Consider the following 16,187-nt stretch of genomic DNA (forward strand, 5'->3'; position numbering starts at 1 on the left):
ATTTTTATCGAATTTATTTTATTTCATTTTTTGTAATTTTTATACAATTAAAGGCATGTGAGACTCATGAATTTTTAAATGTAAATGAATAATTCATTAAACATTTGATAATTCACTTTTAAATGGATAATATGGATGCTTTTCAACCCTAGATAATAAAATAGAAGTAAAATAATACGTATTATGTTATACTAACGGCAAGCATAAATTCATACTTACCCTTTAAAAAATAAAAATGTAAAAATCCGTCGTGCTGATCCTCCATCTAAATCGTCTAAAATTTTGATTTCTTCAGGTGTTAATTCAAAGTCGAAAATATCAATATTTGCTCGAATTCTTTGTGGTGATGTACTTTTTGGAATCACTACTATTCCCTCTTGCACCAAGTGTCGAAGTAGAATTTGTCCTTCACCTTTTTTATATTTCGTAGCAAGTTTTCGTATTTCTGGATGTTCTAATAAATCGGGGTATTTTTCTGGCTTGTAATTATACTTTGTTTCAAAGTATGTTTTTGCTCCAGGTGATCCTAATGGACTGTATGCAGTCACAATAATGTTATAGGCCTTACAAAATTCTCGTAATTTTTTTTGTTGGTGATAAGCATGAAGCTCTACCTGATTTAAAGAAACATTTTAAATAAATACTCCATTTTTCTAAGACACCAAAGAAATATATTCTTTTGAGTTAGAACTCTTATTTAGTTTACCTGTAAATTACTTGGTTTAATTTTTGAGTTATCCCACACTTCCTTAACTTGATCTTCATTAAAATTACTTAATCCAATAGACTTTATACGTCCTGCTTCAACATGTTTTTCCATTTCCTGTAATAATTACATTACACATTTTTATAATTATCTAATCAGTTAAGATGATTGATCAAAAATCAAGCAATTTAAATTTAATATCAAACCTTCCAAATAGATACGGGATCAGTTTCAAGATCTAATTCATATGTCCCATCTTCATTTATCAAAGGTCCATAACTGGATTTATCACAAACCAATCCAAAAGGCATGTGAATTAAATACATATCGATATAATCTAATCCAAGACTTTCCAACGACATTTTCAAGTATTTTTCAACTTCTGAACTCTTATTTCCGAAATGTGGTAACTGAAAAAAAATCATTGGTATGGATTCACAATGTTAGATAATTATTTCATCAACTATTGAAATAATATCTTTATTCAATTCCTTACTTTAGTTGTAATAAATAAATCTTCTCTTTTTCCTCCATCATTGAACCACTTCTTTAAGCTTCTACCAATTGCATCTTCATTTCTGTAATTGAATGCTGTATCAATATGTCTATATCCACACTCTAAAGCAGTTGTCACAGCATTTTCCACTTCTTCCGGTTTTGACTGAATATTTACATTTAAAAATTATATTAAATTGTTTTTGTTTTTCTTATTTATTATTAGTTAAACTGGTATATTATTTATTAATTTTTAATAAATTCATAAATATTCTCATTCACCTGCCATGTACCAAGCCCTACAATGGGCATTTCATAACCTGATGATAATTTCATATACTTCATTTTTGATGAATAGTTTTTGTATACAATTTTTTAGGAAAATAGATACTTGCAAACTTTTTCTTGTTCTAATTGTAACAGAGTTATAATTACTTGAAAATTATATTTAGAATACTTGGATTGCCAACTTGTCTTCAAGTATTTGCACAGCTAAATATTTCTTGCTAAATGCGTATTTTTATTTAGGATATTTAATAAATCATTTGTTGTAAAAAAAAATAGATTACTAATGAAAAAAATAAATAAATGAAGAACTTTGTAAATGAGACGAGTTTCGTTACACCACCGGAAGATGCAATTTTATTTGTCTATCGTGACGCATGCACGTTAGAATATTAGACCAGCTGATAATTCACAAAAATAAACCAATCAATATATGCAAATAAAGATATAACTCAATAAATTATACAAATTATCAAATATATTAATAATAATATAAAACAAAAACATTAATCATGTTTAAACTTCAAACGTAAACAAGGAATAGTATTATTTGAAATTTAAATTAAATTAATTTTTTGAAATATTTATTAATTAAGAAAAAAGTCTTGTTTTTGTTATGAACAATTTTTTTTGGTTTAAAAAAAAAGATATTTAACTAAATAACTATTTGAATAATTTAGTAGGAAGTAATAATATTAATATCAATTATTAATGAATATTATAAGAACATTTGAAATATAATTTTATGTAATAAGACAACAGCATTACAAGATAAAAATTTTAGCTTCTTTTATGAAAGAATATAATCACAATATTATTATTATTTTTTTATACTATTCGTTTAAAGTAGATAAGATATTCTAAGTATACAATTCAAATGCAAAGATTTGTAAATATATAATACAATATGATAAACATTATATTACAATAATTTAAATTATAAAGCTTTAGAAAATATTAATTACAACCACGTATAGTTGGTAAGTGATCGAAATCTTGATGTTGTTGAAAAGAAGAACTCTTTGGTCTACTTTCATGTTGATTGTGATATGCCCCTTTGGAAGTTAATTGAGGTAACACCATTTGATTGTAATTGGAATTCTTTAATTAATATAATTATTAGTATTATTACGTCTTATTTAATTATAAAATATAAATATAATTTAAAACTTACTCTAGATCGATTTCGATATTTTCTCAATTTATCTGCTTCTTCCAAGTCATCACTCGGGATTTTGAATTGAAAATTTTCAAAATATACATGTTGTAATAATTGATCACATGTCCATCTTTGATCTGGATCTTTATCTAGACATTTTTTTAAAAAATCTATCTAAAAAAAGAGTTAAAAAATTTAATGTAATTACAAAAAAGACAAAATTTTTGAATTTATTTAAGTAGTTATTGTACTAACTTGTATTGGAGAGCTAGAAGTTACTGGTAAAACTGCTTCAAGTGTTGTTACTGACTGGGGTGTGGGTAGAGTAACGCCAGAAAAAAATTCATTTTGCTGGAAAATTGCCATATGACGAGGTAGCAAATCCCCAAGAGTTCTTCTGATTAAGTACAACTGATCTACATCTGATTTACCTGGCCAAAGAGCTTCTCCTCTTATCAGTTCAGCAAATACACAACCAATCGCCCAAACATCAACTGGAGTTCCATATTGAGTATCGCCAACCTAAGATAATTACTATATTATACAATTGTTTATTTTTATTTTAATGAATTATTATATTTTACAGGAAATTATTGCACACCAGAAGTTCAGGTGCTCGATACCATCGTGTGGCTACATATTCTGTATAATTTTCACCCGGACTAAGCATTCTTGCAAATCCAAAATCACATAACTTTACAACTCCATCTCCAGTTATGAGAATATTTTCTGGCTTTACATCTCTATGAACACATCCAAGTCTATGACAATAAGCAACTCCTTGAAGTATTTGCCATGTAAGTTTTCGTGTCATATTTTCTGGACATCCATGTGGGTATTTTTCCATTTCATTTAATAAAGTGTGTTCACAATATTCAAAGACTAGATGTAATTTACGTTTTCTTCTAAATACTTCTAATAAATTCACTAGATTTGGATGCTTCAGATTCTGAAAAAAATAATTGTAATAATTTAGCATTTAAATAAAAAGATTGTTAAAGCTGTTTCTTCATACCAAAGAAAAACCTTGAGAAAAATTTAAAATAAAAATCATTTTATAAAACTAAAAAGGATAAAAATCCATAAGATAATGAATATGATAATTATTAGTATACACCTATGAGAGAAACCGATTTCACAGATAAGCTGTTCCGGACGATCATAGCACGCGAAGATATTGACCGCTAGCTTTATTGACCAGCGTCCATGCTTACTATTACCATCTTTCAACCAATATTATATTGTTAAATCGAGATATGCCTTTTTTAAAATAAATTTATTAGTTTTTTAACATTATTTAAATAAAAATAGAAATATTTTTATCGGAATAATTTTTAACATTGATTAATAGAGTCATAGAAATAAAAGTCAAATGAAGATTTCTCTGTTAAAGTTAACTTTTTTTTGTTCTTTCAATATTATAAAATATATTAATATGTACCTTTAATAATCGTATTTCTCGAAGTGCAATTTTTCTAATAAGTGGATCATCCTCTGTCTGTTGAAATTTTTTTACAGCCACAAGTCTTCCTGTTTGCCGATCTCTACATTGAAAAACTACTCCATAACTACCTTCTCCAAGTCTTCCAAGTCTTTCATATCTCTCCATGGTTTTACTCGGCGCCCGAGACCTAATTACACAGAACATTGTTTTTGTAGTTAATATGACTGATAGACTAGTTGATTAGTTCTTGCAGACACTTTATACTCCAAGGGTACGTATAATTATTTTAAAAAATTGTATAAAATAAGGGACGAGAATCAGAATACCGACTTCTTGTGTCTTCCTAGGCAAGGAAGGGATAATTGGCCCACAAAATACATTCCGTCTCGTTGGAGACTGCAACTAAAACTGTCCTTCTTCTCGTCATTGACCAGAGGTCAACTCCCTCAACAGACCAGGTGAAGGGAAATCTGCTGGACGTCTTGCGCTCGCGCAACTCACTACTTACTTCAGACTGAGGGTATCACGCAAATATTTAAAAATTTATAGATATCATAATAAATATACTAAAAGAAGGGTAGAATCAAATGACTCATGTTACTCCAATGATATTTTTTCATTCCTTACTATTTATTTTTTCATATATCATCATACTCTACGATACCATTGGTCTATTTTATTTCAAAATTCTATTAATCTTAATATTTCTTTTATTTTTTATTAAATAATATCTTGGATCACGAGTTATGATACATTCTAGTAATAATAATTATAGTTTGAGAAATTTACTAACAAAAGTTCTAACACAAAATTCATCTGGTAGATATTCTGTTGAGCTTGACAACAAAACTTCTTGACACATAAAGTGAAACTGATTCACTTTTCATATACAGTTAATACATATATGATTCTCAAGCTTGATTATATTGACAATCAATATACAAACTACTATTAGCACAATTATCAAGGATATCAAATTTCTTTATAAACATAAAACCAAGATGTCAAGAAGCTTTTCCGTTTATATTTGATTAATGTGTATATCCTTAAGGGCTACTATGTCTTCATTTATAAATGTCACATATTTTTAATATCAAAAATAACTCATCTTTCTATTATATCTACAATATAAATATGAAGGTAAACATTGAATTGCGTGCTACTAAAGTTTAAAACGTCATGTATCATCGATCTGTACTGACTCTTTAGAGGTCACAAGAAAAGTCAAAGAATGATACTAAATTTTCAATTAAATAACAAAAATTCATATAATTTTTAATAATAAAATCCTTTTTAATTACACAAATAAATTTTTTTTTTTAATCGCAACTATTCAGTACTTGTAACAAATTTATTTATTATTAATGTAAAGTTATTTCAGTTATTATAAGTATGTAACAAGGTTTAATAAGGTGATATAAATAAACTATATTTGGTACAATGAATAAAAGTTAAATCGATTGAACAATAATTATAAATTGTAAATTAAATTATGTGTACATTTTAAATAGTTAGTTATCTTAAAAACGACTTGAACAATGATTGAATAAACAAACCTTCGAGGTAATAATGGCAATGTGTTGCCGAAAAGCCAGAGCTTTCTGTCTTGGAGCCATTTGTCCATGCGAAAAATGTCTCACTAAAACTCACGATTATTTATTAATGAGATTCGTCAATGACATAATGTTTAATTTTTTAATTTTCAACGAAATACGTTTTGATAATAATTTGTATGAAAATTGCAACAATAGCGACTTTTTTAGACAACATTCTTTTACGTTGTAAAGTTGAACTCTACTATTAATATAGGCTGACCGGAGAGCTTTTATTTCTATGTGTATACTTTGAAAACAACTACGTCACATGAGATCGATACATATGTAGTTAGTTAAAAAAGCAAAGTCTCTTTATTTAAGTGTAGGGTAGATGCACTGTTTGAGGCCACGATTGAATAAAATTTCATACTGATGTCATCAAATTACATTTTAAATATTTATTTCTATTGATAATTATAATTAGTTTTTAAGAGAAATATTTAACTATTCCAACTTTCTTCAATAATATGATGATAATCCATTGAAATCAAGGACAACTTTATCAATGGTCTTAATTTTATTTACAAAATATTTTTTCAATATTATTGTGAAGTTATATTTGTATGATAAAATCATATATTCATACAAAAATTCGATTCTTCTGAACTAATACACGATACATTTTTTCTTTTGCGAATGAAAGTTAAATTAATTATAATTCACATTAAATAAAATATTTTTTACATAACATTTATTAAATTATAATATTTAAATTTATATTAGATATCATCTGTATTACCAATATCTATTTTGATAGAGTCTTATTGACATAGTTATTCATATATATATAATTTTTTATATTCGACATTAAATAGATATATTTTATATAAATAATTAAAAATTGAACATTTATCTCAGGGCAGTTATCTATACACTTTTTGTGTTTCTTTGTGCGTCATGTGAAGTCTTCACCACCCCGTTTCCGTTTGATTGGCTTTCATCTCGAACTGTAAATGTGACAAAATATCTTTTTGTACTATCTAGTTTTTCCGCTGGTAGTGCAATAATTTGTTTCTCTTCGCCTCTGGTTACTTTGACCTATAAAGAAATATTATAATAAATAATTATATAGAAATAAAAAATAATGTAATTCATATTATCTTTATTTTCAGAATAATCTTTGAATCGTTATTACTGTCATGTGGCCTTTTCCACGACCTTCTAATTTAGGAAGGAGTGATCCCTCGTCTCGATTTTGACTTTTTCCACCCACTGCAATTATAATCTACTATCAAACTACGAAAAATAGTTCTAAAACCATCTAATATATTATTTGAAAACTTCAATGAATTATATCTTCAATTTATTTATACTTACGATAAGTATAAATAGGAAGTGAAGTGTAAGCACTTGTTGCATGATGACAGCGATGAGTTTTTTCAGTGCATTGTTTCGCTTCTGTACACCATTCTGGTGATGAAGTTCTTTTTTGTAATTTCCGAAGTTGTTCATATAGAAATATCTCGAAATTTCTATAATGATATATATTTTTTTTAATTAAAAACAAAATGATACTAGTATTTTTCATACACTCACTTGAATGTATATGGTTGATCATATTTTGCTACTCCTAATGTTGGTCCAGTCATTCCTGCCTTATGAAAAGCTTCAACCTATATTAAACATTATCAAAAAAAAAAAAGAAAAAAAAACCTCATTCAATGCTCAACACTATAATATTTTGGAAATATACCTGTCGTTTAACTAAAACTTGTTCATTAGCTCTACCATGTCTTATCTGCAGTCTCTTTAATTCCATTAACTGGAAAAATATTTTCCTTTCTAAGTGATATCTACGCAGATTTATTTGCACATCACGAGTTATTGTATCTATATTTAATGCTTGTTGTTTTTCTGTATTTGGACAACACTTTTTTAATGTTCTTTTTGGTATCTTTGAAACTCTAGGACTCGGTTCTATTCCACTATCTCTTCCACCGCTATCTCGACGTTGTTTTGATTGTTGGTAGAATTTTCGTGAATTTCCTATAACTTTTTGTTCAGCCTAAAGAAATAAAAAACATTTTTAATCAAGTTATTAACTTGAATTATTTAAAACAATAATCAAATAATTTACCCGGAATAATGTATCATTTTTGGACATTTTTAAAAGTCTTCTAGGTCTTCTTGGAGTTTCATCATCACTTGTACTCGGTAATACTTTTAAAACTCCCAAACTATCATCATCTTCAGGCTCTGTTTCTGGTTCTATACTATCGCCAATTACGTCACGAATTTCTTCAGCTACTTCTTCATCCTCTTCATCCCATTCAGGACTTTCAAATACTGCTATAATTGCACTTCTGTCTAAAGAATGTTCACCTGAACTTTCAAATAAATTTTGTTTAGAATTATTATCACGTTTTTTACTTTTAGTAGTAGATGATCTTGATCGTTTCATTTTTTTTATTGATTTAGCTGAACTGGATGAACTATCGGCATACCGAAAATTTTCACAATTATTTTTTATTAATTTTGTTTGAGGTGTTTTATTATTGATTATATTATTATCATTATTGTCATCTTCATTGACATTATCATTACTATCATCATCATTATTATTATCACCGTCACTATGTTTATCATCATTAAATTGTTTTTCATTTACTTTTTCATCTTTTGAACTTACAACGGTGGATGTTTCTACTTCATCCACCTCTTCTTTGTTAAGCGAGTTTGTTAATTTTTCACTATTTTTTTCTATATTATTTTCTTGTTCTTCGATTGAACTTGAAAGAGATTTATCATGAATCTCAGTATGAATTGTTAGTTTTTCTGGATTTTGTTTAATTTCATGGTCTTCAATGGATTCTTGATTCAAGTTGTTTTGAGAATTTTCTATACTCTGCGTAGATAATGAATTATCTTCCTTTTCTACTTCTTTTATTGGTATTTCTGAATTTTTTTTCACTTCTTCTTCTTCTTCTTCAACACCATCTTCTTCGTTTTTTGATATATCGGAATTTGACTGTTTTTCTTGAGAATGCTCTTCTATATTATCAATATTATTAATTGGCGTTCTTGTTTCCTCTCCTTTGATCACTTCTTGATTATCAGATTCATTAGTATCAATTTCATGAGTTTCTTCTAATTGATCCTGTGATTGTAAATGTTTTATCTGAATATTTTCAGATTTATCTAATTCATTGTTTTCATTTTTTATACTTTTCGATACAGTGTTATTTTCATTTTCATATTTATCATCTTCTAATGATTTTTTTTCAGTAATATGACGTCGAATTTCATCAACATCTTTCTTTAAATCGGCTGCTTTTACTATTAACGCATTTTGAAGTTCATCAGCTTTTTCTAATATTTCATCAATTTTGTGTTTCGTAAGTTCAGATTCACTGAGTATTTTTAATTCTTCTTGATCGTTTCTATTTTTATCTAGATTATTTAATTTTGAAGTGTCAGATGATTGATCTTTGTGAATTAAAGCAGTGATAGTCATTTGTTCTACAGTATCTTGACTTGTACTATCAGTAACATCTTTTCTACTCATTCTTCTTTCTTGTCTGTTTTTTTGGTCTTCATCATTTTTCTCTGAATTACTACTTTGCCTATCTTCATTATTTTTTTTACTTATACTTTTTGTTCTAGATGTTTTTGGTATTTTTTTAACCATTTCTCGTTCTCGTTCGATTAGTTTCATTTCTTTTGGAGTTTTTGATTTTCGTTCAGAATATTCGATTTTTTCGGTTTTTTTTTGCATTGATCGACGTACTACAATAACTTCCAAACTATCGTCACTTAAACTGTAATCATTTTCCTTTGTTTTACTCTTTTTTTTGTTACTTATTCTGTTAGTTCTACTTTCAATAATTTCATCTGAACTATCATCATCAAAATCACTAGAAGTTTCGCTATACTCATGCTTGGAATATTTTTTATCAGAGTCATCCTTTTTCTGCTCTTTTTCTAAATCGCTTTCGTCATACCTTGCAGATTCACTCTTAGCCCTACGATTTTGATTTCTACATGAAGATTTTGACATTCTTATTTCTTCTTCACTAAAACTACGACTACCACGACGATTTCCATACTTTTTTGGATTACTTCTTTTTCGAGTTCTTTTTTCTATCCAACGTTCTTCAACGTAAACTTCTGGCTCTCTCTTTTTACAATTTTCTGAATCATCATCACTTTCAGAGCTTGATGTTGGCTGTCTGACTTTCAGTTTTGCTGCAAAAACTAAAAAAGTATTTAAAGATAGAATTAATTTTCAAATAAATAAATGATAAAAAATTTAAAAGCAAATAAATATGACACTACTCTTATTTGGAGCTGTTTTGTATGTTCGAAGATTATGAGCTGTTGTCCCTCCATGCATTTGAATAAGTTTAGCACAATCTCGATGACCTCGATATAAAGCAGCATCTAACGGTGTCATAGGGCCACTTTTACTTGTTCGAAAGATCGCATTTATTCGTGCGTTATGATCTAATAGCACTTTACAAACATCTAGGTATCCATAGAGTGCGGCTACATGAAGAGGAGTTCTACCATCGTGAGTAGCAACATCGAGAGTGGAAGGCTTTTTTTTTGCAAGCCATTCAATCAATTCTATTCTTCCAGATAAAACCGCCTCATGAGCAACGCCTGTACCTCTAACAGTTCGTGCATGTAGAGAACCACCATGTTGAGCAAGTATTTTCAATGTTTCCAATTGTCCTTTGGCAGCAGCACAAAGTGCGGGTCTATAAAAAAATTAATATCAGTTGATATTTTTTAAAAAATTATCCTAAACATAAATTTTTAACTATTGATATAAGCTGTATATCCTTACGTTCTGCCTTTACGATCTTGACGATTCGGATCAGCTCCAAGTCTAAGAAGTAATGCTGTAGCGTCAGCATGACCGAGAGTAGCAGCATAATGAAGGGCTGAACATCCATTATCATCCACATGATCCGGTTGTGCACCACAAAGATTTATTAAGGCTTCTACACATCGAGTATGACCTCGTGATGCAGCACAATGTAACGCTGTCAATCCATCTTTATCTGTTGCTCCTGCAGCTGCAGATCCACCTGTTCTGTATATTTTTAAGTGGTGATATTTATTTAGAATTAACAACCGTATTTTTTTAATAACAAAATAAAGTTTTATAGACAAAAATATACCTAGCTAATGCTAATACTGCTTCAACACTTCCTGCACTAGCAGCCCACAAAATTGGTTGACGACCATCCTCATCTTTAGCATTGACATCGGCACCAAACTCCAACAAGGTCTGAAGAACTTTTAAGCCTACTTTTTTTGGAACTGAAAGTTCTGCTGTTACTGCAGCTCCACAACATTGAGCTGCATAATGTAAAGGAGAGCCACCTCGTAAGTCTGGTGTTGAAGGTCTTGCTCCTGATGCCAGGACTAATCGAACACATTCTGCTTCGCCGCAAACTTTGAAATAATAAAAGTAAAATAGTTTGGTTAATAAATAAAACAATAAATACTATAAACAATTCAATGAATAAATTATTGTTTACATTTATAAAAATTTTGACATAATCATGAAATAGTATTACAATCTTATTTTTATGATTGAATAAATCAAGGGCATTCGATCGAAATAAGGATTTTCTTAGAGCTCGTGGTATTATCGCGTGATTCGTCAACACACAGAATTATTATAGAAGTAATCCGCTACGAATGACCTACTGACCTTAACTGACCAAACATAGTAAGGGAGTTGAGAAGATTAAATCACCCTAATAAGTCTTTAGAGATTATTATTTCATTTTAAAATCATTTATTCTTTTTATACCTACAGGTAGGAATAAAAATTTGTTAATAAAATTTTAAAATAACTCGATCATTAAGTTAATTTGATCCAATCAAAGACATCAAAAAAAGGAATGAATATTCATTTACTTCAAAAATTATTTTGATAAAAATAATTTATAAAATGAGCTCATTTAAAATGAATAATAAATAAAGTCTAATGAAATATTAACCAAAAATGATCTGCATACCAGTAGCCCAATGAAGTACACTATGTCCTTCAAGATCTTTTGCATTAACATCAGCTCCATTAGCAAGTAAAACGGCAACTAACTGCGTATCACCAGCAATGACTGCCAGATGAAGAGGAGTGTGTCCTTCAGCATCTGGTGCATTAACGAGTTCGGGTGCCGCAGAAGCGATGACACCTCCAGTTGCTGCATCCATACAGTAATGTAAAGCGTTTCTCAAAGTGCGATCACGATAAGCCACAGTTTCTTCTTGTTCTTTTAACAATCGAATGACACGAGCTCGATCACCTTGTTGACAAGCATGCATTAAAGCTGTAGCACCTATTTGAAGAACTCTAAAATTAGATAAAAATTGATGAAACAATTGATAGAAATAATAATTTGAAAAAAAGATATACATTTATTTGAAATACCTGAAAGGCCTTTTTTTATGTCGTTCTTGATTATGAACACAAGGTACTCGTTTATTCCATTGTGTTCCCAAACTTTTAGATTTTTGACGAGAGTTATTTGGTAAAGGTGTCAAAGGAGGTAATGAAATATCTGCTGATTTAGTTGATCCTCTTTTATCCACCTTATTCGGCAACTTTTCGTAATGCTTTGATACTATTGGTGGAGTCTTCGTGTCCATTCCAGTTTGGAAATAAATCGCTAATGCGATTTTCTCAACGTCCGGCTAAGCTGCCGAGACGACACGACGCACCATTGCTGGTACTCGCCTTCATTGCACGGCTTTCAATATTCAACTATGCTGTAACCTGCAGAGAACCTCTGGTATTATCGTACCGTCCTGGCGTCACTTCCGACCTAATTTCCACGCTGGAAATGTAGAGCACACGACAGCTCAAATCACCACGGAATATCTTCACTACTCTTTCCACCCTTTTACATCTAAAATCACTGCCAAAACTATAGAACTCCAAGTTACTGACCACGTGGAGAATTGACCAGGTCACTTGGCTACCATGGAAACCTCATTGCACAACAATAGTGCTTGATAAAAAACTCGTAATAGATGATTACATGACAAGGTCACCACATGATGTATTTACATTACTTCAAGATGTATAGAACTGATGATATACTCGACAGTTTTACTAGGATGCCAGTAACACTAATCACAATATCCGATGAATTTCATTAATTAATGATTCATCATTTAATTATACACTTCTAATAAAAACTTTGTAGCCTCATGTGACATTTCTGTAACAAAAAAAATATTTATATCGCAATAACAATAATTAAATATTTTTTGATATGTCTAAACTTATCTCATCATCAACATATTTCATTTTTTTAAGATCTTGGGCTACAAAAGGGCTTCAACATATTTTCTTTCAATGCATACAAGTGTATGTGCTCATTTCATTTTTATTATTATATTTATCGATTCTGTTTAAACTTTTGATCATGAAATTTAAAAGAGGTAAAATCTGGCAGAGAAAACAAAACAAGCATTGAAGTCTCCGGAGTATACAGATTGTTTACATGCACAACAAATATACGTACACCCATGTATACTTATATATATGTATTCGATTAGTTTAGACATAAAACTGCAAAATATACTGATAGCTATTTAATGAATTTTGCACGTGCACGTGTTATAAATTGACATTTCAAGTACGATAACTAAAAATCGTTATTTCCATTAATTTTATCATTTGATAATATATGAATTAAACACCATCAGAGTGATCATGTTAGATTGGTTATGATATTAATTATTTATATAAATATTGATATTAATGTTTTTGTTTTTTAATATTATTAACAATATCATTATTGTTGATATTACATCATTTGATAAAAATTTTCGCCATTTACTTACAAGAAGATAGAAAAAATGTTACGATGATTTGTAGCACAGTGAATAATAATTGAAGGATAAAATTGCCCAAAGATTTATCATTATTTACATTAACAATTGAAGAAGAAAATTAAGTAAAAAGTGAATGAGTTAAATCAATATAGTAACTTTTTATTAATTAATTAAGATGATTTAATTTTTAATAGTTAATGGACTGAATATATCTATCTTATTAATAAAAATGTATGTTATTATTCATAAAAATCGTTTTATCATGGATTTTTGAAAAGTAAGTAGTAATATATCGGATATTGGTTACACATATACTAAACCGTAATAAACATCGAATAGGTATTCAGACAGCGCGGCTAGTTAACACATGTTGCTATTGGATACCAAACCCTTATTTGTGACGTAAAAAATTAGTTCCAAACTTATTTTTTTTCTTCTCTACGTGCCAATAATGTTAGATGTTAAATCTTTGTTTTTTTTTTCATCATCTTAGACTATTGTCTATCGACATCTATTTTTGTAAATAAAAAAAAATAGCTATATGTTTGATATTAAAAATTTTCGAAATAATTATCGATAATTCTATTGAAAATTAATAACTTTTGCAAATATGAATATAACATTGTTGAAAAAAAATAATTTGATGAGTCAACCATACGCGCAATGAATGTTGGGACATATTGAAATATAAAATGGCAACGTGTATAGGTTAATTTGTTTTTACTCCATTGTGTAATAAAATAATTCTTTAGCTACTTTAATTAAATACTAAATGTGAATACAACATTATTATTTACCTATATTTTTTAATCCATTTGTCAATAATTCAATAATCAGAAAGCAAATAAATATACAATAAGTAATAAAACTAATAATGAATTACAATCACTCAAATTCACGAAGGGGTAAGTCATATGTTCATATTTTATCTAATAATATTTAAATATTATTATATTTAATATTCATAAAAATATTTTGTTGTTACTATAAACCGCTTATTTTAAATTAATAATTTCTTATAAGGTTAATTGTTCATTTAGCGACCTACTCAGAGGTTATGTTTATTTTAAGTGATGGATAAATTTATTATTTTCAGGTAAACCTAAAAGGATATTAGATCCATCAACAGGATTGTGTACACCTACATCACCACCAAATCCATATGTTTATTCTCAGGTAAAAAGGAGATTTTCAGGTAGCCTTCGAAACAGATTGTTATTCATTTTATTGTTACACAGATGCCCATAAATAATGGTTTACAGTCTGAATATGGATTCAGTTTACCAGAACAAACACCTCCTCCACAATATGGATTTCAGCAACCAATATCATCTCCATTACCACCAATGGGAGGAGCAAGTTCTCCAATACCACCACCTTATTCTTCAGAGCCTCCAAGGGAATCATTTGCAAGCCCTCAATTTGCTGCTCAACTATTAACTGATCCAATGGTTACTAATATGGCTATGAAATATGGTGATACATTAGTAGGATCGGGAAAACAACATTTGGAAAAATACGTGCCTGTTACTGCACTTAAATATTATTTTGCAGTTGATACTGACTACGTTTTCATCAAATTAGCACTTCTCTTTTTTCCATTTACACATAGAGTGAGTTATTTTCAATATTAATAATAAGATGGAATTATTTAAATAAATTTTACATCATAGTTGTAATTCAATGATTTTTTTTTAGGATTGGTCAGTAAAGTATGAACAAGATGTTCCTTTACAACCACGTTACGAAAAAAATGCACCAGACATGTACATCCCAACAATGGCATTTTTAACATATGTTGTGATGGCTGGCTTGTCATTAGGTACTCAAGGACGGTTTACTCCTGAACAATTAGGAATTCTTGCAAGTTCTGCATTAGCTTGGGGTGTAATAGAATTAGTTGTTCATACAACAACCCTGTATGTGATGAATTTAGAAACAAGTTTGAGAACATTAGATATGCTAGCTTATTGTGGCTATAAATATGTTGGTATTAATGTGGCGTTATTATTTTCACTGATGTTTGGAAAGTTTGGTTACTATACAATTTTAATTTATTATAGTATATCTTTAGCATTTTTCCTCATAAGATCATTGAAATTAAGAGTTATTCCTGAAGGACATTCTTCATATACAGCTTCAGGTAATAAAAGGAGACTATATTTTATTCTCTTTGTCGCAATGTTGCAACCTTGTCTTATGTGGTGGTTATCATACCATCTTATTTAATTACAATAAACTTTTTTTATAAATGCTTAAACATATTAAATATTAATAAAAAATAAAAATATTGAAATTTTTTTTCATCTATTCAATTGTCATTAATATTGTATATAATAATATAAAAGAATCATTTAGATACAACTACTATTTATGTGTTATCTTTTATTTACTATTAATTAAAATAATTGAAATAAAATTAATAAAGTCCACGTAAATCGTTACAATTAATTATAATTGACATGTTTAAATGTTTATTGTTATCAAAATCAAACTTTCCGCGATAAAAATAATTACAAAATATAGTAGATGGCGTAAAAAGCACTAAAATAATAAAATTTGCTGGTAGTTGTAGGGAAGATTTTTAATTTGGAGTAATCCAAAATTGCTACATAAATTTATAATTATAAAATCTAAATAATGTGTATATTAAAAGAAAAAGAATGACATTTAGAATCGTTTTGTTTCTTAATTATTTATTAT

The 16,187-nt window shown here is 28.7% G+C and overlaps 4 protein-coding genes across 7 annotated transcripts; 1 reads left to right on the plus strand and 3 right to left on the minus strand.

The window, feature by feature from the left end:
* Nucleotides 1-2: 2 nt before the first annotated feature.
* On the minus strand, nt 3-1,890 carry LOC118068907 (aldo-keto reductase family 1 member B1-like). The gene is made up of 6 exons (XM_035086649.1): nt 1,484-1,890; nt 1,203-1,367; nt 913-1,116; nt 707-823; nt 220-614; nt 3-148 (listed from the first exon to the last, which is right to left on the minus strand). Exons 1-6 carry the CDS (start codon nt 1,544-1,546, stop codon nt 97-99), a joined length of 996 nt encoding a protein of 331 aa, XP_034942540.1. The 5' UTR covers nt 1,547-1,890; the 3' UTR covers nt 3-96.
* Nucleotides 1,891-2,436: 546 nt separating this feature from the next.
* LOC118068906 (cyclin-dependent kinase-like 1) lies at nt 2,437-6,045 on the minus strand. Of its 3 annotated transcripts, none has more exons than XM_035086646.1 (6): nt 5,646-6,045; nt 4,087-4,276; nt 3,247-3,594; nt 2,901-3,167; nt 2,661-2,819; nt 2,437-2,587 (listed from the first exon to the last, which is right to left on the minus strand). In XM_035086646.1, the coding sequence occupies exons 1-6, from the start codon at nt 5,711-5,713 to the stop codon at nt 2,444-2,446; spliced, it is 1,176 nt and encodes a 391-aa protein (XP_034942537.1). In that variant the 5' UTR covers nt 5,714-6,045; the 3' UTR covers nt 2,437-2,443. The 3 variants fall into 3 exon arrangements, with proteins under 3 accessions (XP_034942537.1, XP_034942539.1, XP_034942538.1); XM_035086648.1 differs by lacking the exon at nt 5,646-6,045 and adding an exon at nt 4,883-5,187; XM_035086647.1 differs by lacking the exon at nt 5,646-6,045 and adding an exon at nt 4,420-4,854.
* A 405-nt stretch (nt 6,046-6,450) lies between these two features.
* Nucleotides 6,451-12,741, minus strand: LOC118068913 (ankycorbin). Of its 2 annotated transcripts, none has more exons than XM_035086656.1 (11): nt 12,073-12,741; nt 11,660-11,994; nt 10,811-11,087; nt 10,474-10,722; nt 9,960-10,384; nt 7,762-9,878; nt 7,378-7,689; nt 7,221-7,297; nt 7,002-7,156; nt 6,820-6,896; nt 6,451-6,722 (listed from the first exon to the last, which is right to left on the minus strand). In XM_035086656.1, the coding sequence occupies exons 1-11, from the start codon at nt 12,288-12,290 to the stop codon at nt 6,552-6,554; spliced, it is 4,413 nt and encodes a 1,470-aa protein (XP_034942547.1). In that variant the 5' UTR covers nt 12,291-12,741; the 3' UTR covers nt 6,451-6,551. The 2 variants fall into 2 exon arrangements, with proteins under 2 accessions (XP_034942547.1, XP_034942548.1); XM_035086657.1 differs by having other exon boundaries at nt 6,584-6,722; nt 6,820-6,909.
* A 1,268-nt stretch (nt 12,742-14,009) lies between these two features.
* On the plus strand, nt 14,010-15,780 carry Yif1 (Yip1d-interacting factor 1). Its single transcript, XM_035086658.1, has 4 exons — nt 14,010-14,389; nt 14,581-14,660; nt 14,723-15,097; nt 15,183-15,780. The coding sequence occupies exons 1-4, from the start codon at nt 14,359-14,361 to the stop codon at nt 15,711-15,713; spliced, it is 1,017 nt and encodes a 338-aa protein (XP_034942549.1). The 5' UTR covers nt 14,010-14,358; the 3' UTR covers nt 15,714-15,780.
* Nucleotides 15,781-16,187: the final 407 nt, after the last annotated feature.

This window comes from Chelonus insularis, unplaced genomic scaffold (genome assembly GCF_013357705.1).
Source record: "Chelonus insularis isolate UGA/USDA-ARS -01 unplaced genomic scaffold, ASM1335770v1 contig_403_pilon, whole genome shotgun sequence".
NCBI classification, from domain to species: domain Eukaryota; kingdom Metazoa; phylum Arthropoda; class Insecta; order Hymenoptera; family Braconidae; genus Chelonus; species Chelonus insularis.

What these genes read in the sequence shown, in the direction of transcription:
- LOC118068907 (XM_035086649.1), bottom strand. Translation starts at nt 1,546, where the DNA reads ATGAAGTATATGAAATTATCATCAGGTTATGAAATGCCCATTGTAGGG. An exon ending in ATTTATTTATTACAACTAAA is followed by an intron (nt 1,117 to 1,202) that starts GTAAGGAATTGA and finishes ATTTTTTTTCAG; the next exon opens with TTACCACATTTCGGAAATAA. An exon ending in ATCCCGTATCTATTTGGAAG is followed by an intron (nt 824 to 912) that starts GTTTGATATTAA and finishes TAATTATTACAG; the next exon opens with GAAATGGAAAAACATGTTGA.
- LOC118068906 (XM_035086646.1), bottom strand. Translation starts at nt 5,713, where the DNA reads ATGGACAAATGGCTCCAAGACAGAAAGCTCTGGCTTTTCGGCAACACA. An exon ending in TTGCCATTATTACCTCGAAG is followed by an intron (nt 4,277 to 5,645) that starts GTTTGTTTATTC and finishes CTGTGTAATTAG; the next exon opens with GTCTCGGGCGCCGAGTAAAA. An exon ending in CTTCTAGCTCTCCAATACAA is followed by an intron (nt 2,820 to 2,900) that starts GTTAGTACAATA and finishes CTCTTTTTTTAG; the next exon opens with ATAGATTTTTTAAAAAAATG.
- LOC118068913 (XM_035086656.1), bottom strand. Translation starts at nt 12,290, where the DNA reads ATGGACACGAAGACTCCACCAATAGTATCAAAGCATTACGAAAAGTTG. An exon ending in CAAGATCGTAAAGGCAGAAC is followed by an intron (nt 10,385 to 10,473) that starts GTAAGGATATAC and finishes ATTTTTTTATAG; the next exon opens with ACCCGCACTTTGTGCTGCTG. An exon ending in CAAAACAGCTCCAAATAAGA is followed by an intron (nt 9,879 to 9,959) that starts GTAGTGTCATAT and finishes ATACTTTTTTAG; the next exon opens with TTTTTGCAGCAAAACTGAAA.
- Yif1 (XM_035086658.1), top strand. Translation starts at nt 14,359, where the DNA reads ATGAATTACAATCACTCAAATTCACGAAGGG. An exon ending in TCACTCAAATTCACGAAGGG is followed by an intron (nt 14,390 to 14,580) that starts GTAAGTCATATG and finishes TATTATTTTCAG; the next exon opens with GTAAACCTAAAAGGATATTA. An exon ending in ATCCATATGTTTATTCTCAG is followed by an intron (nt 14,661 to 14,722) that starts GTAAAAAGGAGA and finishes ATTGTTACACAG; the next exon opens with ATGCCCATAAATAATGGTTT.